Genomic DNA, 27,419 nt, shown 5'->3' with positions numbered 1-27,419 from the left:
ATGTCACCCTGGCTGTTCAACTTATACATGGATGGGGTGGTGCGAGAGGTGAATGCAAGGGTAGTGGGTCAGGGATTGGAGATGGTTAAGGAAAATGGAGAAAAGTGGGAGGTGAGCCAGCTGTTGTTTGCGGACGACACTGCGCTTGTGGCAGGATCGGAGGAGGGATTGAGGAAGCTGGTGACAGAGTTTGGGAGAGTGTGTGATAGAAGAAAGCTGAAGATAAATGTGGGTAAAAGTAAGGTGATGAGATGTACAAGGGGTGGAAGTGAGGATTAAGGGAGAGCAACTGGAGGAAGTGGATAGTTTTAGATATTTGGGTGCAAATGTGGCAGGAAAGGGTGGAGTGAAGGTGGAGGTAGAATGTAGATTGAGAGAAGCGAGTAAATGCCTTGGTTTAAAAAGTGTAATGAGGAATAGGAAGCTGGGAATGGATGCTAAGAGGAGACTGTATGAAGGAGTGATTGTGCCAACAGCACTGTATGGAGCAGAAACATGGAACATGAGAGAGGAAGAGAGAAGGAACATGAATTTGTTTGAGATGAAGTGTCTGAGAAGTATGATGGGGGTTACTAGGCTAGATAGAGTGAGAAATGAGGAAGTGAGGAGGAGAACAGGGGTGGAAAGGGAGCTGGGAGATAGGGTGGATGAAAGAGTATTAGGATATATATATATATATATATATATATATATATATATATATATATATATATATATATATATATCAAGGACTACTATTACACAGGACGTGCGCACCCAGATCCCTGGGTCCGCTAGCGGAGGCCATTGCTTTCTTTGTAACCTAACATTTTATATTGGACAAATATATCAAAACTAGAAACCTAACATTGTATATAGGACAAATATATTAACTATTGACTTATTCAATGCAGTATAAGTTAATATAAACTTTTATAGTGAAATGAGAAACTATTTTTAAGGCACTGTTATGCTTTGAAATGCCAATTTTAGCCGGACTTAACATGTATTATTGTATGAGGCTAGTGGACACCAGGGTTGGCGATTTTTTTTTTTAATCATTATTTACATTAATCATTAATTACATTAGAGTTCATTGTCTTGAAAAGGAAGACCAATTTGGCTGCCTTCTCATTACCGAGGCGGTTCCTTAGTTTTGTGTGTACAAGTCCATAGGAGGAGAAAACTCTTTCAACTCCTGATGATGAGGCTACTGCAGTTTGGAGTTCACGTACTGATAACAGAATATCACTGCCCAACATGGCTGTATGTGAATCCCACCACTCAATACCTGTCAGGCTCTTGGTCACAGACTCAGTAAACTTGGACGCCTGGAAAGGTGATTTTTGCCTGAAACCTCATAATGACAGGAACAAGTGTTGTATATTTCTCATTGGCATACTCCATAGTAATATTCACCTCTTCTGCACTGAGCATTTTTCCTTGAAGTGTTGGATGAAGCATGTTGGCAAGTATGTGAGCTTTGGTGATAAACTTCAATTTTTTTCACCAGTTTTTCAGCTTGATTATTGTTTGTGAAATGACCAAGTAATTTCTTCCAAACATCTACCGCTTGAGCAATAGCGCACTTGTCACTCTGTACCTCATCTAGAGCCTTTGTTATTGGCTGCAATCGATCCAGTAATTCCTCAGCCGAACGTTTTAGGCCTAAATTTGGTACTTTGTTTCTTACTTCAGTATCAATAGCTTTCCTGTTGACTTCACATATCTTCATTAGAATTGGCCAGTTATTTATATAGGCCTTGAGACAGTCTGACATTGTGTTCCACATTGTGTCCTGGGGCATGACTAGACACTGACCACCTTCCTGCCGATACTTTGAAGCAGCATAATGATTATTTCTAAAATGTTTAACTACATGGATCACATGTTGTTTTGCATTATCAATCTCAAGGTCATGAGCCAGTATATTTAGTAGGTGTACTGCACATCCGTATGTGAGGACGATATGCTCAGGTTCACTCGATTCCTCCAAGACTTTTCTCATCGTGATGACATTTGCTGCATTGTCTGTCACAACACTTCCAATGTGACAACCAAAATCTTGTTCAGCCTTCTTGATCGAATTTTGTACAAGATGTAGAAGATATTCAGCAGTGTGAGGTTTCCCTGATGTGTCTATTGTGTCAAATAAATCTGACCAGTGGATGTTGTTAGAGTGACACATATTATGGGCTCATTATGGATGATAGACCACCCATCAATTGAAAGACATACAGTTTCATTATTCAGGTCATCTGCACACTTTATATTCCTTTTCATACACAAGATCCAAGTACTTATCAGCAATATCTTTTCTGGATGGAGGAATATAACCTGGCCTTAGGTTCTGAACCATCTGGAGAAACTGAGGATGCTGAACAAGACGAAATGGTGAATTTGTAGCAAATATAATTCTTGCAGTTTCTTTTTCAAGATTTTCCTTTCGAGAGGCTGAAGTTTTTATGATAAATCTGTCCAGAGATGTTGATGACTTTCTTTTAGGTGAAAATGATTTAGCAGAAGTGGCGCCTGTGGAGGAGTCTGATAGAGACCTTTTTAATGGTGGAGTCAGGTTTGCAGATAATTCAAGTGGAGCCGATGATGATGGGATTGAAGCTGTTGATACAGATCCTGAAATGGAAACAGAAAATTTTAGCATATTGCATAATCTATAAATGAATAAATAAATTAATACAGTGTGATTGACTACTTTTGAGTACAGAAGTTATTTTTTTTAGATAATCATATTCACACAAGCCACTAAATTATTTGGAAATAATTATCAGGATATGAAATAGGCGGGCTTGGAATTCAGCCCACACAGGATTCAGTCCACTTTTAAATTCACTAAAAATAATGGATTAGTTGGGTTAGGCTAAATCCCTTTGGGCTGAATCCCATTTGGGCTGAATCCCATTTGGGCTGAATCCCATTTGGGCTGAATTCCAATGGAACCTATGAAATATATTACACAATGTTGAATGAAATGAATAACAATCATCTAGGCCCCAAAGTTGTGTGGATACAGTATATTATAGTGATATAGTCATTACCCAAATTTAGAAGTAATGAAGTTGAAGTATCATCTCTTTAGGCCTTCACATTTCTATTGCACAGGCTCTCCATTGTTCACCAAATTTATATAGATGTGTATGAAAAGGGAGAAATGCACACAATATAACTAAAATTATTTACCTGGGTCATCAATTTCTTCTTCTGTATGCTGTGGCTGACCTTGTCATTTATCTCTGTGAGATTTTAATCTTGACACAATGCCCTGTAGTTCCTGGCTGCAGTCTTTGCATTTAGCTCGGTACCCTTTGCCAGAAGTTGTTGGTAGTTTTTCAAAATAATTCCAGACAGGATAATTTTTTCTGCCTGAAGGAACCATTCTGCCAGGTCCAGAAGACATCCTTCCTGGTTGATTCCAAAGCAGCAACTGACTCAGTGAGAAGCTGCTTACCTAGAACAAGTTTCAACAAGAATCTTGTTGAAACTTGTTGTGGGCTGCACAGTGATATACTGTATACTACATGTAGGCTTATACCGTTCCTTGTATACTTGTGGCAAGTCTATATAACACTGCTCCTTATATTGATATGCTAAATATGTCCTTTAGCAATCAGATCACATATCAGATAGCAATCCCACAACATTTAAGATCTGTAAGAAAATATTTTTAAATATATATATTTTTATATTTTTTAAAAAGAAAAAAAGAAACTCCAACCCTTGTCCACAAACCTCATACAATAATACCTGTTAAGTCCGGCTAAAATTGGCATTTCAAAGCATAACAGTGCCTTAAAACTAGTTTCTCATTTCACTATAAAAGTTTATATTAACTTATACTGCATTGAATAAGTCAGTAGTTGATATATTTGTCATATATACAATGTTATGTTTCTAGTTTTGATATATATTTGTCCAATATAAAATGTTAGGTTACAAAGAAAGCAATGGCCTCCGCTAGCGGACCCAGGGATCTGGGTGCGCACGTCCTGTATAATAGTAGTCCTTGATATATATATATATATATATATATATATATATATATATATATATATATATATGTATATATATATATATATATATATTAGTAAAATACAAAAAATAATCTGAACCCAGGGATACTGCCCATGTAAGAAGAGATAAATAGAATAATGTATCCTCGATGGAAGAAGAAAAGAAAATGGGGTGATAACATTTCTGTGTTCATAACCGTGAAAGATGTGCACAAAGCTGACCGAGAAGAGCTCTCGTTTTGGAACAAAAGAGCGACAAAAAGTCAAGGAATGGAACTAATAAGGTTGAGGCGCTTGGAGAATACCATCACACAGGTTTGTCTGCTGCATCCATTTGCAGATCATCCTAGAAGAGGAAATGGTCCGATTAGAAAAAGTGGATAAATAAAACAAAGGTTTATCGACGGAGACAGAGCGGAGTTCTTGAACGATAATTTTGTCAGCGCGCGCGCACACGCTGACACACACACACGCACACATACGCGCATAAATACGCGCACACACACACACACACACACACACACACACACACACACACACACACACACACACACACACACACACACACACACACACACCATGCACATACAAAGACACACACCATGCACACACAAAGACACACGCCATGCACACACAAAGACACACACCATGCACACACAAAGACACACACCATGCACACACACAGACACACACCATGCACACTCAAAGACACACACCATGCACACACACACACCACGCACACACAAAGACACACACCATGCACACACAAAGACACACACCGTACACACACACACACACACACACAAAGACACACACCATGCACACACACACACCACACGCACACCACACGCACACCACACACACACCATACACACACACACACCATACACACACACACATACACCACACACACACACACACACACACACACACACACACACACACACACACACACACACACACACACACACACACACACACACACACACACACACACACACACACACACACACACACACACACACACACACACACACACACACACACACACACCACATACACACCACACACACACACACACACACCACACACACCACACACACACCACACAGACACACCACACACACACCACACACACACCACACACACACACACACACACACACACACACACACACACACACACACACACACACACACACACACACACACGCGCACACTTGTACTTGTAATTACAAACACAATCGCATGCATATTGCATTGAGCGCACCCCGACCAGACGCCAGTTTTACTGCCTTTTTTATAATTGTTATTATTGCTAATTTGATTGCAGACCGTATACCCGTTATAATTGCCGCTAAAAATAGGAAGAAGGAAACGCCGTAAGAGAAAGAAAAGTCTTTCGCACGGTAGAGGAAACGTTTATTCTATTACACGGAAGAAAAACCCACTTCACGATTTTTTTTAAGTGTAGAAAATTTCTTTTAATTTCTAAACCTGCCATATCGGGTTGATCTTTTCTTCGGTCTGATTGCCGTCTTGTGATTTTATTCATTGTCTGAGTATTTCGGAAGTTGAATTTTTCAGTTCGTTAAATTTTCTTTAGTCTGAGTGATTTAAAAACAGTGTGATGCCTACCAAACTGCTAGAAATAACACACACACACACACACACACACACATATATATATATATATATATATATAATAAATATATAAACTGCTAGAAATAACATATATATATATATATATATATATGTTATTTCTAGCAGTTTGGTAGGCATCACACTGTTTTTAAATCACTCAGACTAAAGAAAATTTAACGAAATGAAAAATTCAACTTTATATATATATATATATATATATATATATATATATATAAATATATAAATACTTACATATATGATTACATACATATATACATACGCGTGGACACGTACTTCGGAGTAAAACTTGTGTTCTAGACAACTCACGAAGGAGGTGCTTGTACCCCATTGCGTTGTCAGAAGTTGACCAAGAGAGGGCTCATTGTTCCCCAATGAAGTTGTTGCATTGTGAGTGGATGTTTACATAAATTCAGATGACAATGGGTGCTCATGTATCCAGTAACGTACAGTACACGCATTAAAGTACCCAAAGTTCCAACTGGGGGATTGGAAAGGCAGTGGGGTTGGGGGGAGGGGGGGAAGAAGAGGGATGGAGGTACAAGGCAGTTCGACTTTGAAAACTTCTCTTCAGTCTTGAAGAACATGAAGTCACATCGACGGTTCTTGAACTTGGTCTTTTCCTTGGCTGAACAAATATCGTCTGGAATCGGGCTGAACCCAGAAATTAATTTTAATCATTGATAATATTTGATATGCCTGTAATGACAGCTACAATTTTATATTTTGTGTATATACATCATGTATCACAAATTCACCATAAATTTAGCTAATTTTTTTTAAGTTTTCCGGTGTAGTGTATTTATTATACTTTTGAATAAAAATCAATTGGGGGGGCTAATTGGATTTTTTGGGGGTGCTAAGCCCCCCCATAGCAAACCCCCCACCTTAACCAGAAGCTTAAAGGCATCATTGTAGCGTCTCCCCCTCCCCCTTCCCCCCGCCCCCCCTTGATAAATAAAATTGTCAGATGACAGGAATAAATTAAAGTAGCCATCACACCCTTCTGCAGGGCATTCCTGTAAACAGGCTCACGTGCCATTGGCCAGGACAAAATACTTAAAGGCATTGTAGGGAAAGTGGGTTACAAATAATTTGGGTCAGTCTGTGTACAAGAAGGTGGTTTATGCAAGCGCTCGGTCATTGCACACACACACACACGCACACACACACACACACACACACACACACACACACACACACACACACACACACACACACACACACACACACGGCGAGAACATGTATTTATAAATCAGGAATTCAGACCGCATAGTGGAGGATCCAGAACTCTGTGGCCTTTGGCTAAATGTTTCGCACGTAGCTCAGATGTGGGACTTGGAGTTGTGTTTATGCAATGTGTGCATGGTTCACGCCCACTGCATAACCAAGGCTCTTGTGATCAGCTGGTTTCTGGAAGGGAGCAAATTGGTCTGTCAGTCAGTACACCGCCCCCTTGGTGATGATGTAAGAGACGAAAGTCGCCTGAGGATTTTATATTGTATTTATTTATTTGTTTATTTGTTTATACAAGACAAAACTAGATTCTTGACAGTTTGATCCTAGTGTACTTACAATGCACTTCTATACTGAGAATACCTGTTGAGGCTGCAGAGAACACTGAACCCGCCTACTCTCTGGCACTCAGCCAGTCCACGTTGCTGAGGTGTTTGTGTGTGTATGTGGGTGGTGTAGGTTCCCACTTTCGAATGAAATCCCCTGGCCTCACCAAGGACACTTCATTAATCTTAAATCACACCGAAGAAACCATTTCTCTTCGACGAAGACAAGTTCACTCTGCCCACTTCGTGCAGAGAAGAAGGCGCCCATTGTTCCCTACCCTGGAGGAAGACTTCTTTGGGCTTGCATGAAGGGCGTGCTCTCACTCCCAGGTGGAGGTGCCCTGCCCTGCAAGCTCTGCCTGCGTGCCTTCTGCGGTCGCTCGGGTCATGCCTCCTCGGGCATTCTCATTTGCTCAGGCTGCGTGGACAGCATAGACAAGACAGCCCCTGCCCCCCCCCTCTCTCTCTCTCCCCCTCCCCCTCTTTCCCTCTCTCCCCCTTCCCCCTCCCTCTCTCTCCCTCCCCCTCTCTCCTCTCTTTCTTCTCCCTCTCTCCCCTTTCTCTCCCACCCCCCTCCGTCTCTCCCCATCTCCCTTCTTTCTGTCTCTCTCTCGTATACCGATGCATCAGAGATGAGCCAGGTGCCAAAACTGCCATGGAATGGAAAAACTGCCCTCGCATTACCTCTGTGCAAATAGAACGAGGAGAAAATAACATGCCCGGATAAAAAAAAAACTCCCCCACTCCCATCCCCCTACCCCCCTGGGATACCTGCGTGGGGCACTTGGATCAGGTTTGGGTCGTTTTGAGTTCGCCACGGGACCACGAGGGATCTTTGCGCCCGACTTCGGCGTCACCTGCCCGGGATGGAGGAGCCCTCTGGTAGCCAGGTTCCCTGAGTAGTCGGGTGTGTTTATGCATGGGTTGTGTGGTGCAGTGGAGTGTATTACAATGTACGTTGTGGTCATACATATCGAGCGCACGCGCTTACTCGCATACAACACACGCGCGCGCGCGTTTAACCCTCCCCCCATCCACTCACCCTCACACACAGCGGAGAAAGGGATGCAGAGAGAGAGGAGAGATGCCGGAGAGAGATATGCAAGGGAAGAAAGGGAGGGATGCATGAGAGAGAGAGAGAGAGATGCAGGGGAAGAAAGGGAGGAATGGAGGAAAGTGAGAGAGATAGAGACATAGAGATGCAAGGGAAGAAAGGGAGGGATACAGGAGAAAAAGAGAGAAAGAGACGCAAAGGAAGAAAGGGAGGGATGAAGGAAAGAGAGAGAGATGCAGGGGAAGAAATGGAAGGATGCAGGAGAGAGAGAGAGAGAGAGAAGCAAACTCAGGGACAGACACTTCATGAAATCGCTTGATGTCATGCGCGTGTTGTGCATTTTTTCCACATGAAGGGGAGACGCAACACGAACGAACCACACGGGCTGGTTTTGATCATGATGGGAGCGTGCGTGCTGCTGCCGCCGCCGTCATGCGCCTCATGATGCGGAGGCCACGGCACGCATGCGGACGGATGCGTCATTGCTGCTTGGCCTTGCGCGAGATCGAGCGGCTTTTGTTTCGACTTCTTCGCCGCGGTCGCGCGAGTTCGATGATTCTTGTTTTGGCTAAAGACGCTTGTAGGAGGCTGGGGGGTTGTTCTGTTAGGGGGAGGGGGTGGTCACCAGATGGGGGGATTAATGGTATCCCCCCCACTCCCTTCTTCGGTACAGAGGGTGTCATGGGGATGTCACTCAGTACAGGAATTGATAAAGACTATTAGTTGCTGTCGGGTGGGAAGAAGAAGAGAAAGAAGGAGACGAGGGAGGAAGATGATGATGATGGGAGGGAGGAAGAAGAAGAGGAGGAGGAGGAGGAGGAGGAGGAGGAAGAGGAAGGCGAAGGCCCTGAGAGGAATGGCACGGGTTCGGCGGTACCCAGAACAAAATGAGAACCCCCCCCCTCCCCAACAGTACTGAAATTTGTCGCTCCTTTGATCTGTGACCCGCGTAAAGAGGGCCATCGCTCTGGTCGCCGCTTCCGGGTGGAAGGAGCGAACTTGGGACCGCTCAGTTAGCAAGGGTTTGTATGTATGTGTGTGTGTGTGTGTGTGTGTGTGTGTGTGTGTGTGTGTTGGTGTATTAAAAAAAAGAGATTGAATATCTACGGGCAAGGTCGTGACAGACGTACTACTTCAAAACAATTAGGTTATTTGCCAGGTCTGGCGTAGTACGGTGACAGAAATTAAAATGAAACATTTATACACTTTATTAAAACTATAAATTTAACAATAAACTATAAATTTAACTATTTTTGGCCTATTTAAACAACGTAAACGGAATTATGAAAGATGAAAATATGCAAATAAAAGGAAAATACAAATCTAAATATTTCGAAAAGCGGATTAAAAACTCCGTGCATTTATTTATTGCTAAACCTAAGTTTAAGATAAAAAGTCTGGTTACCACGCGTAGCACTGTAGTACAACAAAAGGTTACCTAGAACAACACTTAAACAAAAGGGTTTACCTTAAATTTACGGAAGGCGGCAGCTTCCTCTTCGGTGAAAGAAGATGGAAAAAAGCAACGAGAAACTGGTCGACTCTCTCTATATAGGCTCGCCAGTTGACCTGATGGTCACTGGAGCCAGAGGTCAATAGGTCAATAGGAAGTGTTTTCCTATCCTACTTCAACTGGTAGCTAACAAGCCTAACCCAGTTACAAAACTTAAAATTACACACACAAGAAATGCACGTAACTAAAATAAAAACCTTAATACTAATCACAAAGAAAGTAGAAAGGGTTACAAGAAAGAAAAACTACAAAGGTGGCAACCTAACATTGCGCGAAGCACACATGTCCGGCCGACAATTGATGACTGTTGCCGTACGAACATCATTTAAATAAAATTTCAAATACATCCGTACGACGCAGCGTACGTTTTGACAAATGGTATCTGAGATTCAAAAAAAGGACTAGTTGCAAGAAATCTGGTTACATTATAAATTAAACATTGTAAACTACAAAGAAAGAAATATAACCACAAAGTACTGAAATAATACAACTTGACAAAAAGGCTAACGGCCACAGCTATTTGACCTGAGAGCAAGGCCTTAACAAAAGAACGCCCCTGACCCTGTGTGTCAAACTGCACAGTTGACAGGTGGCCGAAAGGAGGGGGAGACTGAGTGCAAGCCGACGACTTTCGACCATCATTACAAAAAGACAATCACGTGACACCGGGATACGTGACAGTGTGTGTGAGAGAGAGAGAGTGAGAGTTGTATCTTACAGGAAGGGGGGCTATGTTCGTGGTGTCCCGTCTTTGTATATCTCCATATCTAGTTTGCTCTTAAATTATTATATTATTTTTGCACACTGTGTGTGTGTGTGTGTGTGTGTGTGTGTGTGTGTGTGTGTGTGTGTGTGTGTTTACCTAGTTGTATCTTACGGTAAGGGGAGCTACAGTCGTGATGTCCCGTCTTGTATATCTCCATATCTAGTTTGCTCTTAAATTCTTGTATTGTTTTAGCACACTATGTGTGTGTGTGTGTGTGCGTGTGTGTGAGTGTGAGTGAGTGAGTGAGTTGTATCTTACAGGAAGGGGGGCTATGTTCGTGGTGTCCCGTCTTTGTATCTCTCCATATCTAGTTTGCTCTTAAGATATTATATTGTTTTTGCACACTGTGTGTGTATGTGTGTGTGTGTGTGTGTGTGTGTGTGTGTGTGTGTGTTTACCTAGTTGTATCTTACGGTAAGGGGAGCTACACTCGTGATGTCCCGTCTTGTATATCTCCATATCTAGTTTGCTCTTAAATTCTTGTATTGTTTTAGCGCACTGTGTGTGTGTGTGTGTGTGTGTGTGTGTGTGTGTGTGTATGTATGTATGTGTGCATTTACCTAGTTGTATCTTATGGGGAGGGGAGCTATGCTCATGGTGTCTCGTCTTTGTATCTCTCCATGTCTAGTTTGCTCTTAAATTCTTGTATTGTTTTTGCACACTGTGTGTGTGTGTGTGTGTGTGTGTGTGTGTGTGTGTGTGTGTGTATTCACTTGGTCTTTTGGATCACGTGTTCGACTCGTGATCGACAGCAATTTCCCTCCTGGAAGAGAGCTCAGAGCTCGTAGGTCCGATCTATGGGTAATGCTATGACCTTTCACACACACACACCCCCAACTCCCCGCCCACGAGAGTCAGAGTAACGACCCGAAGCGCAGCTGTACCGAAATTAATTTCGGCCCTGGGCAGGATTCGAACCAAGCACTACGCGCACCACCATGCTAGTAGTTCATCGTTCTACCAACTGTGTGTGTGTGTGTGTGTGTGTGTGTCCGCGCGTGTATCCGTGCGCGGTGTACATTATATAAATAAAGGGGAGGGGGTGTTGATCTTTCATCGAGGGAAGCTGAATACCTTGAAGGTGTGGTTGTCCCTCTCTGTTGAAGAAGGCTAGCACCCATATTAAGGATCGGGAACGCTATCGGCCAAAGGGAGGAACGCTGCGTTTCTGACGCCGGTCTTGCCCAGACAAGCAAACCGGATTGTCTGGCGCGTCGAAGCATCTGGGGTCTGTATTTATGGGATTCCCTCCCCAAGATTCGTAAAGATGATCCAGTGTGTGTCTGTTTGCTGACGTGCATCTATGGACGATTCGTGCTGTGCATAGTTTGGTATTTGTTGCTGTAAAGGAGAGTGGGAAGGAAGGGGAGGGGGAGAAGAACGGAGTGGAGGAAGAAGAGAATTGGAGTGGGAGAGATGGAGGGGAGAGAAAGCGGAAGATGGTAAAATAAAAGAGAGAGAGAGAGAGAGAGAGAGAGAGTATAAAACACGATTGTTTAGAAATAGGAATGAAAAGAGGAAGAGGATGTGGTTGTTAAGAGGAAATCTTCACATGTAATCGTTATAGCACGGGTGATATCCATTCACGGGTGAATATATAATTAATGAAGATGTCATAGTTGACAATAAGCCCCCAAGGTGTGTGGAACATTTTGTAAACATGTCAGTCAGACCGGGTCTGAGACCAGCGTGACGTCATGTCGACTCCGAGGACACGCGTGGAAAAGTGTGGATAAGATTATACGTGGGTTTGGCAAAGTCTTGCCTCGCTGTACCTGAAGCATCTGGTTATCTTGTGCTGAAGTGGAGCGCGTCTGGGATTATCCCACCCAGGACCAGTTAGGGATGCAAGGGACCGAAAAACGGGTTGTTTGGGTGGGGTGGGTGGGTGGGTGAGTGGAAGAGGAATGGAGAGGAAGGGAGTTGCCGAGAAAAGAGAGAACTAGGGAGAACTAAGGAGAGAGAGAGAATGGGTAGTAGGTAGAGAGAAAAAGAGAAGGGGAAGGGGAATGAGAGTAAGAAAGGATGAAAAAAGGAAGAAGGTGAAAGAAGAAGAGAGAGAATGGGAACATCAAAATCTTTTGTAGAACTGCCCTCTGTCTGCATGCCAATGGCCCTTAGAATTAATTCGAGTATGAAAGGCAATTCATTTGATGTAAAATAGTAAAAATGATAATAAGTGGACCCACCTGGCCAACACAATTTCACGGACAATGAAGTAAATGAACAGAAGTAAAAAGCCTCCCCCCCAAAAAAAAAAAAAAAAAAAAAAAGAGAAGGGGAGCGGAAAGAGAAATTCTTCGTGGACGTAGCGAATTGACTGAAAATGAAGTACAGGATAGGAATAGATTGGCAGAATGTATTTTGGTTCATGAGAATAGATACAACGATTTCATTATTGATTTTGTAATTTATTGTCTTCTCTGTATGTATGTGCGCTTGTGTATGTGTGTGCGCGCGTGTGCTTGGGTGTGTCATTCATGGTCATGCATAACAAGATTGATTACCATCTCGGATGAGTTTAGATTTAGTTTGTTGCCCTATCCATGGGTAATTCTGTTACCTTAAAACATACACACGCACACACCATCCCCTTATTCAGGGGGGACAATAACTGTATTATTCTCTCTCCCTCCCTCCCTCCCTCCTTCCTTCCCTCCCTCCTTCCCTCCCTCCAAGCCGGGAGCCTGGCCCGAACTCGGTACCTCAAACGTAGGACTGTTGCACCACTCAGTCGGTGTGGGATAGTAGTTTACGAAGGATTAGCCTTGCAAAATAAATAGATAAAACGAAGAAGAACTAAATAGATCGATGGAAATATGGATCGACTTTTCTTTTGACGCTGGGTGCCATAATTAAGGGCTTGATGACTTTAATCCCTTGGTCACCCACAAACTGAATACAGTGTTGCCTCTACTAACCAGTTACAAGAAGGGAGGCGGAACATTCCCTTGCCTTCTGGTTAAATTTTAACGGTGGTATTTTTAAAAATATCTTTCCTTGTATATAGAGAAATATAAAAAAAACTTTCCCTTCCAATCCAAGGATTTATATAAGATTTATATAAGGAAAGATTTTTTTAAGAATGCCATCGTAAGTTTGTTCAGGCAGATGCATATATATATATATATATATATATATATATATATATATAGGTATATATATTATATATATATATATATATATATGTATATATATTATATATATATATATATATATATATATATACATGCATATATATGCAGAATTACCATAAAACCACGTGATCCAATAAATTGCTGATAACCAGTAATGTCTATATATATATATATATATATATATATATATATATATATATATATATATATATATATATATACACATGCAAAAATATCACAAAGCCACGTGATCCAATAAATTGCTGATAACCAGTAATGTATATACTGTATATATATATATATATATATATATATATATATATATATATATATATATATATAAAGAGAGAAAAATGAAGAGGGAGAGAGATAACCGCACAGTTTATTTTAACGAATCACTCAGTTGACTCATGAAGTGGCACTTTCTTTTGATCGTTTCTGGTTTACAATATATATATATATACATTGTGTGTGTGTGCGCGTGTGATTTACCATGGTTCACCATGGTCTTTGGATCACGTGTGTGTGCTTGCGCATGCGCTCGCCACAGAAATAAATTCGATAGTCTGAAGGCATGAATGATAAAGAAAAAAGTGCCAACAGGTACGGAAGGATGGTTACAAAAAAGGGACGAAGAGGAGGGAGAGAACTTGCAAAAGAGCGAATGAAAATGAGGTCATGTTGGAGGGAATGAAGATGGCAGAATAAAGGCCGAAAGGAAGAGAGAGAGAGGGAGGGAGGGAGGAAAAAATCCAGATAGTTAAGAGTGAGGAAGAGGACTGGAGGAATCTCGAAGATTTAAGAAGAGAAAGAAATTGAGGAAATTAATAAAAGGGAGGATGGGAGAACGAAAAAAATATATAAAAAAGTGAGAGGTGAGGAAGATGTGGTGTGGGAGACTGGGTCAAAGAAGGGCAAGGGGGTGGCAGTAAAGAAGAGGGGTGAAAGGGAATGTGTATGTAGAGGTGGAGGAGAGAGAGAGGTGGGAAGGGGGGGCAGGGCAAGGGAATGTGAGTATGTAAACAAGGAAGGTTGCCGCGGCGTGCTTCGCAGCCTATCGAAGTTCAATATAGTTTCGTTTTCCGTACAAAGGCCCTGTTGTCAGGAGTTCGTGCCTCCCAACCCCCTTTTTCCTTTTGCATATTTCAGAGTTCCCCGAACTCGGAAGACCCGGTACAACCGCGACACTTTTTCCCGGGCGGTCTGGGAACCCTGGGGGAACCTGTCGGAACCTTCCTTGTACAACGTTTCGTGTATCATCATCATCAGACATTTCCATCTCCGGGTCAATAGTTTGGATCCTCTGTCTCGTAGGTGCTTTGCCGTCATGATCTTTTTAGTCATGTCATCATTCCCATTTTCAAGAACTTTTTCTTCTGTTCTACTACTACTACTATTACTACTATTATTATTATTATTATTATTATTTTTTTTTCTTCTTCTCTTTTTTTAACGACCTCCATCCTCGTGGAACTGTGTAGTGAAAGCAGTCAGAATTAGTCTCCCACAGACACAGTTCATTGGCCCTTCTCTCGCCAATGACTGTAGTCGACTACCCTTTTATATTTTGTATTATTTTACTTCAATAAAGCCTAATACAGAAGTTCATTTATCATACTTTCTACTACAGTCTGCTCAAAATCGAGGTGATTTAGTGGGTGGGGGACCTGGTACATTTCAGGTATAGGAGAGCTGATCTTAAGAGTGAGAATGATATACATCTCACCCACTCTACAATACTGCTCTTTGGTTTGTTGTTTCTTTTCTGCCATCACCTCTGTTGGACGAGCGAAGAATGCCTTTGCCCTTGGACCCATCTTGCCTGAAGTCGTGAAGTACGCTTCTCGTATATCCTGATTTTCTCGTTCTCATGATAGTGGGACGCCTCAATAGTGTCACGTTACCACCTCTAACCTTAAAGCAATCAGTTAGTAAATAAAGGACCTAAGGAGGACAACAACAGATCTTGCCTCATCCCTTAAAGGTGGAGCGACAATAAACGGATATCTATTTCATTTCCTTCTTTACACTTCCTTCTGTAAATATATCTTATTCCCTCTCAGTTAGGAAAATCATCATCCCACATTAGCCATCATACTAAAATGGAGGTTATAGAAACATAGTAGGTAATTTTCTCTACACCTATATTGAATAAGCTTATCAGTACAGAGCTACATGAATGCATTTATCCTTGCTTCTCAGAATCCAGCACATCTTAATCATATGAGGTAATTATTCAATATTTCCACTGCTACTCAGTTGAGCTACTGCCTCTACATCAACATAATAATCACATTGCATTCCATGCAATTACATACCAATTTCTATTGTCATCACAATTCTACAACCACACACAAATTATATCATCTCTGTCTAACCACTTCAACAAGTTCTGCTCCTACAAACACATGAAAATTGGATCCTTGCTAATCATCTCAAATAAAATACATCCTACCAAGATATGCAGTCATACTTCACCAGAAATCATTGCTCCTCTCCCTCTGTGTATTTCACCATTATTTATCCTCCTTAATTCTCCCGATTCTTATTTTCCCTACCATTTTATACCCACGAAAGGACTTGCACGTCCGCCTTGCTTTATACACAGAAAGAGAGAGAGAGAACAATGCCTCCCTTGTTTTCGCGTTTGAGTTGGCACCATGGTTCCAATACTCTTGGCGTCATCCTAACAATACATTTCAATATTGTAAAATACACACCGTATATGGATCATACATCAAAAGCAATTACAATACGTATTTCTATAAATTCTTACGTAACTAGAGCACCGTGGATCTCAAAAGTATAAACGTATCTCTAGACACATTTTATCCAAAACACTTTAATATCAGACCGCGAATTCGCGTCCGTATATAAACAAAGCTGGGCACCAGCATTTGGAAAAAATAGAGAACGTAATTAGCACCAGGGGGTGACTATGGTAACACCCTCCCCCTTCAAGACATGAGGCGATCCTTGGATTGACTCATGTTGGAGAAGGAAGACGAGACAATGTATCCGCCAGGATATTGTTCGCTCCCTTCACATGCTGTATTATCAGATTGTAGTCCTGAAGCATCAAACGCCATCGAATCAACCGTTGGTTATCATTCTTCATCTTATGTAAAAATACCAGGGGGTTATGATCAGTAAACACAGAAATAGGATATCCGGACCCTCTCAAGTATATGTCAAAATGACTCAAACTAAGGATCAAGGCTAAAGTCTCCTTCTCAACTGTACTGTAGTTTCTCTGATAAGGAAGGAATTTCTTTGAAAAGTAGCATATCGGGTGGTCGATATCTTCTTTCTCCTGAACTAAAATTCCCCCTACTCCAAAGTTGCTCGCATCCACATACAATTTGAACGGTCTCTCAAAATCAGGAGTGACAAGTATAGGGTCACTCATTAACATTCTTTTTATAGTTGTGAAAGCCTCCTCACAATGTGTATCCCACACAAACTTGGTACCCTTTGACAACAGCCTAGTCAATGGTAAAGCTACCGTGGAAAAATTCCTACAGAACCTCCTATAGTAACCACTCATGCCTAAGAATCGTAACAACTCTCTACGGTTCTTAGGAGCGGGACAATCGTTGATACTCTTCACCTTGGCATCAACGGGTTGTATTTCACCTTGGCCTACCATGTATCCTAAGTATTCAACCTTTGCCTTTGCAAAATCACTCTTAACTAGGTTCACTGTTAAGTTGGCATCATTCAGTCTCTGGAAGACATTCGAAATTTGCTCTACATGGTCTTCCCAAGTTTCAGAATATATGACGATATCGTCAATATAGACTGCACACCCAGTCACTCCTGCCAACACCTTGTTAATCAATCTTTGGAACGTACTGCCACTGTTCCTCATACCAAATGGCATCACCCGGTACTGATACAAGCCATCCATTGTCGCGAAGGCAGAGATTTCTCTGGCCCTCTCCGTCAAACCTATTTGCCAGTACCCTTTCAACATATCTAGCTTACTGACAAACTTCGCCTTCCCCACACAATCGATACAGTCATCCAACCTTGGTATCGGGCACGAATCACTCTTAGTCACTTGGTTCACTTTCCGAAAGTCTGTACAGAACCTGTACGAATCACTACCTGCCTTCTGCACTAACACACACGGGGAACACCACGCACTGTTACTTTCCTCAATTAATCCATTTTCCAACATATACTGGACTTCCTTTTTCATAATTTCCCTTTTCTTTGGATTCACTCGGTATGGGTGTTGCTTCATCGGCCTGGCATCACCTACATCGACATCATGTTCCAACACGGTACATCTCCTCGGAGTATCCGAAAATAAGGTTCCACACTTATGTATTTCATGGATGATATCATCTCTCCTTTCACTGCTCAGATGATTCAGTTTAGCTCCTAGATTCTCTAACACCATCGAGTTCTCCAAATTCTTCTCCTCGCACCTGCTGAATTTCTCCTCCTCTCCATCATCCATTTCTCGTTCTGCATTCACCGCGCCGCAACTCAACTCGGGTACCTCCGTCTTCTCCTCCTCCCTTCCATGATATGGTTTGATCATGTTCACATGGCACAACTGGTTCTTCTTCTGCCTACCAGGAGTGTTGACTATGTAGTTCAACTCTCCTACCTTCTTCTCGACTGTCCATGGGCCACAATATCTTGCCTTCAAGGGATCCCCTTGGATAGGTAATAACACCAAAACTCTGTCACCTGGTTTGAATTCTCTCACTCTCGCCTTCTTGTCATACCACTTCTTCATCTCCTGTTGTGCATTCTTCAGGTTCTCTGCGACAAGCTCCCTCGCCTTCATCAATCTACTCTTGAATTCTGATACATACGTTAACAAATGCGGGTCATCACTCTTGCCGAGCCACTTCTCTTTCATCATGCTCAAAGGACCTCTCACATCGTGGCCGTACACTAGTTCGAATGGACTGAATCCAGTCGATTCCTGTACTGCATCTCTGACCGCAAATAAAGCTAGTGGGACTCCCTCATCCCAATCTATACCAAGATCCTCACAGTATACTCTCAGAATGTTCTTAAGAGTTTGGTGGAATCTCTCCAAGCTACCTTGTGATTGTGGATGGTATGCACTTGCCAACTTCTGTTCAATATGCAAGCCCTTCAATATCTTCCTGAACATGCCGGAAGTGAAGTTACTTCCTCTGTCGGATTGTATCACCTCTGGGAGTCCTACCCAAGAGAAATATTTCACCAACTCCCTCACTATACTTTTGGCATGAATACTCCTTAGTGGAATAGCCTCTGGGAATCTCGTGGCTACACACATTATTGTCAGTAGATAGGAATTTCCTCTCCTAGTTCTCGGTAAAGGTCCAACACAGTCAATGACTATTTTGCTGAACGGCTTGCAAAATGCTGGTATGGGCTGCAATGGTGCTCGTGGGATCACTTGATTCGGTTTACCCACTCTCTGGCACACGTCACAAGTTCTACAGAACTCCGCAACATCTCTCTTCAGACTTGGCCAATAGAAATGAGTCAACAGTTTCCCTGCTGTTTTCCTCACTCCTAGATGTCCTGCCAAACTAGACTCGTGAGACAAGGCTATCAATGTATGCCTATACTTCTTCGGTACCACTATCTGCATTTTCATTTCCCAATGTTCTGTTGCGGGTACACTCGCAGGTCTCCACTTCCTCATCAATACATGGTCGTGAAGATAGAATCCAGTAGACCTATCATCAGACACACCATTTCTATTTGCTTCTCCAAAGCATTCCTTCAAAGTAGGATCATTGCGCTGGGCCTCGATAAGTTCCTTCCTGCCAACATTGAAATCAGGGGATATCTCTAATTTCATCTCCACACTTTCATCTTTCACAGGCTTATGTTCCTTTTCCTCATCAAATATATCACCTAAACCCATATCCTCATCGTTAGTTTCCTTATTCCTCATCATGGCTCTGGTCACTACACAAGCTGGGTAAATTCTTTGGATATTTCCATCATCCGCACTCTCCTCACTTGCATTTACTTCACCTCCGCTCAGAGATTCCTTACTCCCTGCAACTGTAGTTCCTTCTCCATTTCCACACTCACTTTGGACCTTCTTCCGAATTCCAATATCTAAGACATCTCCTTCACCTTGCACGTCGACATTCCCATCCTTCACATTCCCGAGGGGTTTAGCAATCATTATTGGTTCTGGGACCACCTTATCTCCGGCTAAATCATTTCCCAAAAGCATATCCACACCATTTATAGGGAGTTCTTCACGGACTCCAACTTCCACTTTGCCACTAACATATCCTGTGTCTATTTCTACATAATGCAATGGGGTATTCGTTCCTGCAACCACACCTCTTATTCTAGCCTCTTCACCGGTATATGAACTTTCGGTCCAATCCAATGTCTCTCGGAGGACTAGACTCAGATTCGCCCCTGTATCCCTTAGGATTTTTATTTGCTTCTTCGCTCCTCCAGGTAATGATATCGTTCCTTCTGTTATGAACGGTTGGAAACTATCCACAATTTTCTCCTTCCTCTTAGGTTCTACATCCAAGCTCACTTGTGGTTTCCTCGATGCCACAGTCAATCCGGCAGATTTGGACACTTTCCTACACTGATACTGCACATGACCACTCTCTCCACATCCGTAACATTTCACATGTGACCTTTCCTGCCTGTTCACATAACCGTTAAAATTCTGCTGCCTCATAGGGTTATACTGGGGTGGGTTCCTAGGTTTGCTTCTCTCTTGATACTGCGGAACATAATGGGGTTGTGATCTCTGGTGGTTATAATGGTCCTGCCTATAATCAAAGTGGCCTACTCTTTGGTCATTCCTTCCATAAGCATGTCCCACATTCCTTATTCCGACTGGTTTGTGGCTCACTTGCCCTGTACACATCTTCCGCATAACAGTCAATTCATCCGCTAACTGTGCTGCATCCGTTATATTCTTAATCCGACTCCTACAGATTTCATATCTGATATCAGGGTGCGCCCTCTCTGTAAAGTGTTCCAACAACATCAACTGTTTCAGGTCCTCAAAGTCTTCTACTCTCTCCGATTTGCACCACCGTTCGAATCGCATGGTACTCTCCCTGGCCATCTCTCCATATGTCTGTCCATCTGTCTTCTTCATACTTCTGAGTTTCCTCCTATATACTTCAGGTGTCATCTCACTTGTCTTGAGCACAGCCTCCTTCACTCTGTGGTATCGGACTGAATCATGTAATGATAAACCTGCAAAGGCCTCCCTCGCTTTTCCCGTGAATTTCGCTTGAACTAACATCGCCCAATCCGATCTCTCCCATTTTCTGATAGTGGCCAGTTTTTCAAACTGGATAAAGAAGTCTTCTGCCTCTCCTTCTATAAATTCGGGTAACTGACTGACCCTATCATCTCCTCCGCCTCCTGCGTTTCTTCCTCCTTGTGCACCAAAGACTTCTATCTCTTTTAATCTTATTTTGTTTTCCATCTCCTTTAGTTTTAATTCCTTCTCTGCTCGGATTTTCTCTATCTCAACTTGTGCTCGCCAGTCACATTTATTCGACTCTGCATTTCCACTTAACTGCCCTTCTTCTCTCTCTGACTCATTCCCACTAATTCTGCCAAGGACTTCCTTCCTGACCAAGGCTGTCATGATTTGTCTCTGTAAATCACCCTTGGGAGCATCTGACACCGTAATCTCATATACCTCCGCTAACTTGTGCAAGTCGTCTACCTTAAGCTGGTACAAATTATGTATATCGGGGTTTTCCAAAAATGCTCGCACGGCTTTACTCTTGACTATTAGGTCCATTTCCACATTCTGTTCATGCATTTCCACTTCATCACTGTGGTCACTACCCATTTCTACTTGGTCGCCGTACGTAGCCATTGTATACAGAATATATTTCACTTTATATTTCACACTTTCACTTAATTAAATTTTTCAACACAACATACCTCTGTCCTTGGGAGTTTACTCTGGGGAGTTCCTACATGTGTAATTCTTACTTGCGACTGTATCCGACTGGTTGTGGCTTCCTTGTCTAGTTCTGGATCCTATCCCGGACGGCCGGGCCCCCAACTGTCACGTTACCACCTCTAACCTTAAAGCAATCAGTTAGTAAATAAAGGACCTAAGGAGGACAACAACAGATCTTGCCTCATCCCTTAAAGGTGGAGCGACAATAAACGGATATCTATTTCATTTCCTTCTTTACACTTCCTTCTGTAAATATATCTTATTCCCTCTCAGTTAGGAAAATCATCATCCCACATTAGCCATCATACTAAAATGGAGGTTATAGAAACATAGTAGGTAATTTTCTCTACACCTATATTGAATAAGCTTATCAGTACAGAGCTACATGAATGCATTTATCCTTGCTTCTCAGAATCCAGCACATCTTAATCATATGAGGTAATTATTCAATATTTCCACTGCTACTCAGTTGAGCTACTGCCTCTACATCAACATAATAATCACATTGCATTCCATGCAATTACATACCAATTTCTATTGTCATCACAATTCTACAACCACACACAAATTATATCATCTCTGTCTAACCACTTCAACAAGTTCTGCTCCTACAAACACATGAAAATTGGATCCTTGCTAATCATCTCAAATAAAATACATCCTACCAAGATATGCAGTCATACTTCACCAGAAATCATTGCTCCTCTCCCTCTGTGTATTTCACCATTATTTATCCTCCTTAATTCTCCCGATTCTTATTTTCCCTACCATTTTATACCCACGAAAGGACTTGCACGTCCGCCTTGCTTTATACACAGAAAGAGAGAGAGAGAACAATGCCTCCCTTGTTTTCGCGTTTGAGTTGGCACCATGGTTCCAATACTCTTGGCGTCATCCTAACAATACATTCAATATTGTAAAATACACACCGTATATGGATCATACATCAAAAGCAATTACAATACGTATTTCTATAAATTCTTACGTAACTAGAGCACCGTGGATCTCAAAAGTATAAACGTATCTCTAGATACATTTTATCCAAAACACTTTAATATCAGACCGTGAATTCGCGTCTGTATATAAACAAAGCTGGGCACCAGCATTTGGAAAAAGAAGAGAACGTAATTAGCACCAGGGGGTGACTATGGTAACAATAGTTAGGTTACTGTAACAGGGGTCATTGGATCTAAAATTTGTATGTCAAAGAAGGCAAGTAGTCACTGTGTCCAGAAACCTCTTGCGCTGACGTCCACTCGTGCTTCATCTGATGTGTTGGAAATGTGGTGCCTGAAGTTTTTCCCTCCCAGTGGAAGTAGTGTTGGTTCGATGGTCACATCCTTGCATACTTCCCGAAGCATTTGAGTAGCGAGATCCCTTATCTCGTCACGTCTCATGCAGATGAATCCATCCTACTTGCATATGATCGCATGGTTTGCATCAACCTGCGTACCACAGAAACATCTATTAGGCAGCCTTTTCAATGACCATCCATACCTCAAGGCAGTGGTATCTCTGAATTATCTTTTTAAGTTGAATCCCTTTGCCCTGATTGGTAGTGCTGTCAGCCAATCGGACGCCCCGTCTTCCTGTGCCATTGCTATCTTTCTTTTCATATGATTCGATAGCTGATCTAATAGGTGCGAGGCTCCTTCTGCCTCACTTCCTTTGATGTGTTTCTTCTAATTTCTCTGATTTCATCCACTTTGCTCTATTTTTGTGGATCTTGTGAACAACAAGAACACGACCCCCCCACCACCGCCACCCCCAACCACCACCCCCAACCACCACCCCCAACCACCACCCCCAACCACCACCCCCAACCACGACCACCACCCCCAACCACCATCACCACCCCCCCCAACCACCATCACCACCCCCAACCACCATCACCACCCACAACCACCACCGCCACCCCCAACCACCACCGCCACCCCCAACCACCACCACCACCCCCAACCACCACCACCACCCCCAACCACCACCACCCCAACCACCACCACCCCAACCACCACCACCCCAACCACCACCACCACCACCCCAACCACCACCACCCCAACCACCACCACCCCAACCACCACCACCCCAACCACCACCACCCCCAACCACCACCACCCCCAACCACCACCACCCCCAACCACCACCACCCCAACCACCACCACCACCACAAAGGTGCCCGGACATTGTCACCCTGAAATAATATCCAGTAACTTCTCAACTCCGGACCACTTGGAGTTGTTTGTTTGTGTGGATCTGGATGTAGATATCGCCTTCATTATTTATAATCGCAAAAACAAATCGCCAACTGTGGTCTTGGAGCGGAGAATATTTCGTCTGCAACCAACGCTTCTATCCTTGAGGACATTAGATTTACACTATGCAGTTATGATCTCACGGAATACCCCCGCCCACTCGGGGTCCGCATAAGAGAGAGAGAGAGAGAGAAACTGAGTCTTGGACCAAACCTTCCAAAAGTAGATGAAGATCGCATAGCCTCTTCGCCCCGGTTAACCTCCCTGCTGAATAAAATTGCCCGGTGTTTATTAAAAAAGATGCACGTTACTGTTTGCTAAGTTGATGAGCGTACGCCAAGCGGTACTTATCTGCACACATCTTTCTATGCCGGGGCAGGTGGAGCTCACTGGTAGACGTTGTAGATCGCTTCCGGATCCATGTGGATGCGTTAATGCATTTATTTATTTATTTATTCATTTATTATTTTTTTAATCAAACATTGTTATGGTGGTCTTTTGTCGACCTTCATATTATCGTACTCAATCATACGAACTCGTCATAGTTCGTTGTATTTAGTCCATCTGCACTCATAGTGCGCAGCATGTGCAGCAGCAGCAGCTGTTGCAGCATCTCTTTGTAGTGCACTCGCAGAGTCCGCGAAAAAGTTGAAGTCGAACTGTCCCAGTTATATGATCTTGGTCAATATTGCAGCCTGTGTGTTTGTACGTATGTGTGTGCGTGCGTGTGTGTGTGTGCGTGTGTGTGCGTGCTTGCATATGTGTGCTTGCAAATGTGTGCGTGCTTTGTGTATGTGTGTGTGTGATTCATCTTGGTCAAGGATCACGTGTTGGACTCGCGATCGACAGCTATTTTCCTCCCGGAAGAGAGCTCATTTATGGCCGATGTATGGGTAATGCTGTGACCTTACACGCACACACACCCAACTCCCCGCCCACGAAAGTTTGAGTAACGACCCGCAGCACAGCGATACTGAAATTATTTCAGCCCTGGGCAGGATTCGAACGCGGACCGCCGTAGTGGCAGTCAGGAACTCTACCACTGCGCCACGAGTCGTGTGTGTGTGTGTGTGTGTGTGTGTGTGTGTGTGTGTAGTAGTACAAAAGACCTTTTCGAAAACTCTTGTTTTGTGAATGTTCTTCTCTTCCTGACATCGCCGACGAGCCCTAAAGCGAAATGAAATAAGCTGATTTTAACCAGAATAAAATCTCCAAACACACGATCGTACCGAAAGTATCCATCTTGCCAAAATTGAAAAAAGACGTTGATTTATCACTAAAACAAACAAAGCGGAACACGTCGGTAACGAAAAGATAACGCACATAAAGCAAGACTATGAAAAACTGTGATTATCTTTACAATGTTCTTTTCCTACGAGATGCAAAAACGCTCTGTTATATGAAAACACAATACAAGGGTGAGTAACTTACACCAGGAGGCGCTGAGTAGCTGCAACCGAGGCCGTCACCTTTGCCCTATGCGCTACAGGGACTGTTGGAACTGGTAACAGTCCCTGTTGGTAATAGGAGAAACGTGCGGGATTCGAACCCACAAATAAGCGAATGCTGTATCCAATTCCATTGAAGATAATTCTTTCCTCGCTTTCCCAAGTTATATAAATTTTTATTTGAAATTTGCCTCTCCAGGTTGGTCGTCCAGGGTGTATGTGGGGCTGACTTGTTTATAACTGTGTTTAATGGATTCGTCAGATGTCGTGGATTATTCAGGATAAACAGGATGTTCCTTTAGAGGCCATTTCGAAGGGTTTTGTTTGTTTTTGTTATTTATTTGTTTATTATCATTTACTTGTTTGTATTTTTATTTTATTTTACACTAGTTTCATATTATGGTATATTTATTTATTATATATTAATTATTTTGTTTTATTTGAAGAAAGTATTCTTTTCTAAGTTTGGCTATTCTAGCGCCAAAAGGTTTCCATAGGTTGACTAAAATTGTCCGGCAGTGGAACAAAAACTCCAACGAGTTTGATATACACAACTCGTCCTTGTGAAGTTAATCGATTTTTTTTAACCTTTTAGGCACCGTGATACTTTTTCTTGATAGAGTTTAGTGTCTTGGTTAACGATATAGGCCAGAGAACCCAGGACTGATTACCTCTGGCAAGGAGGTTCCGTTTTCGGTCATGTTGATTGGTTTGTTAGCAGCTTTACGTAGAAAAGTTATTAATATATTTTGACTAACTTTTTAATTTTATTTAATTTTACTGTAGTATTGTTTTGTTATTATTATTGTTTTGGTATTATTATTCTTGTTGTTTTGTTATTGTTTTGTTGTTATTATTGTTACAAAAGTCCATTGAGGGTTGGTCTGGTATATATATGCTATTTCGTGTCTCGTTAGAGGCATCAACTTCAACCCCACTTGACATTAAGCCACGCTGTATTTATTTAAGATACTTCTTAATAATCCTTGGAATAAATATGAAAATGCGACATTAGGGGCCTTGGAATGAAAACATCAGACTTATGGGCGTTGTGTCTGAAGATGACAGCCCGCATGGTGGAGATTTTCCCAATAATTTCTTCGTGAAAGAGAATAGGATAATTTAGCCAATGCGCAAGCATCAAATGTCCATCTATCATTACATGGTGTATAATTTTGTGTGGGTGTTGGTGGGCGTGGGGCGATGAGTGGGCGTAGGTGGCGGTGGTGCTGACACAGTGTCCCAACGTGCACCAAGAGTCTCCATAAACATACAACTGTATTTTCTCCATCCTCCTCTTTATTTTTCTTCTTCCTCTTCCTCTTTTTCATTATCTTTTTCTTTTTTCTTCCTTTTTCTTCCTCTTCCTCTTTTTCATTCTTTTCCTTTTTTCTTCCTTTTTCTTCCTCTTCCTCTTTATTCCTCTTCCTCTTTATTCCTCTTCATCTTTCTTCCTCTTCCTCTTTATTCCTATTCCTCTTTCTTCTTCCTCTTTTTTCCTCTTCCTCTTTTTTCCTCTTCCTCTTTTTCTTCCCCTTTTCTCTTCCTATTTTTCTTCCCCTTTTTCTTCCTTTTTTCTTCCTCTTTTTCTTCATCTTTCTTTTTCTTACTCTTTCTTTTTCTTACTCTTTCTTTTTCTTACTCTTTCTTTTTCTTACTCTTCCTTTTTTCTTCCTCTTCCTTTTCTCTTCCTCTTCCTTTTTTCTCTCCCTCTTCTTTTTCTTCCTCTTCTTCCTCTTCCTCTTTTTCTCCCTCTTCTTTTCCTTCCTCTTCCTCTTTTCTCCCTCTTCCCCTTTTTCTTACTGTCTTCTTTCTCTTCCTTTTTTCTGCCTCTTTTTCTTCCTCTTTTTCTTCATCTTCCCCTTTTCTTTCTTCCTATTTTCTTCTTTTCTTATTCTTTTATTCTTCTTCCCCTCATTCTTTCTCTTTTATTGTTCATCTTATTCTTCTACTTCATCATCATCATCTTCCCATTCTTCTGTTTCTGCTTCTCCTGCTCCTCCTCCATCCTCTTCCTCCTCCTCCTCCAGCACGAGAAGAGTTGGATGCGATTTGTGTCGTGAGGGGACCATTACTCCTGCAT

The 27,419-nt window shown here is 42.2% G+C and overlaps 2 protein-coding genes across 18 annotated transcripts in view; one reads left to right on the top strand and one right to left on the bottom strand.

The window, feature by feature from the left end:
- Positions 1–22,728, bottom strand: part of LOC143029531 (uncharacterized) — a 27,114-nt gene extending 4,386 nt beyond the window's left edge. The window contains exons 1-5 of the mRNA XM_076192183.1: positions 22,325–22,728; positions 19,369–21,760; positions 18,443–18,513; positions 17,964–18,229; positions 17,510–17,651 (exon numbers count right to left, since the gene is read on the bottom strand). Coding sequence (XP_076048298.1) covers positions 17,510–17,651; positions 17,964–18,229; positions 18,443–18,513; positions 19,369–21,546 — 2,657 coding nt within the window. The 5' untranslated portion in view covers positions 21,547–21,760; positions 22,325–22,728. The remainder of the gene's footprint in view (positions 1–17,509; positions 17,652–17,963; positions 18,230–18,442; positions 18,514–19,368; positions 21,761–22,324) is intronic.
- The window catches only part of Itpr (Inositol 1,4,5,-trisphosphate receptor), a 441,449-nt gene that overhangs the window by 93,779 nt on the left and 320,251 nt on the right, over positions 1–27,419 (top strand). The gene's annotated exons all lie outside the window — the stretch shown is intronic.

The sequence above is a fragment of the Oratosquilla oratoria genome, chromosome 11 (assembly GCF_046742065.1).
Source record: "Oratosquilla oratoria isolate Oo_2021 chromosome 11, ASM4674206v1, whole genome shotgun sequence".
NCBI lineage: Eukaryota > Metazoa > Arthropoda > Malacostraca > Stomatopoda > Squillidae > Oratosquilla > Oratosquilla oratoria.
Note: the sequence above shows the minus strand (reverse complement) of the source record. Positions and strands in the feature narration are given on the sequence as shown.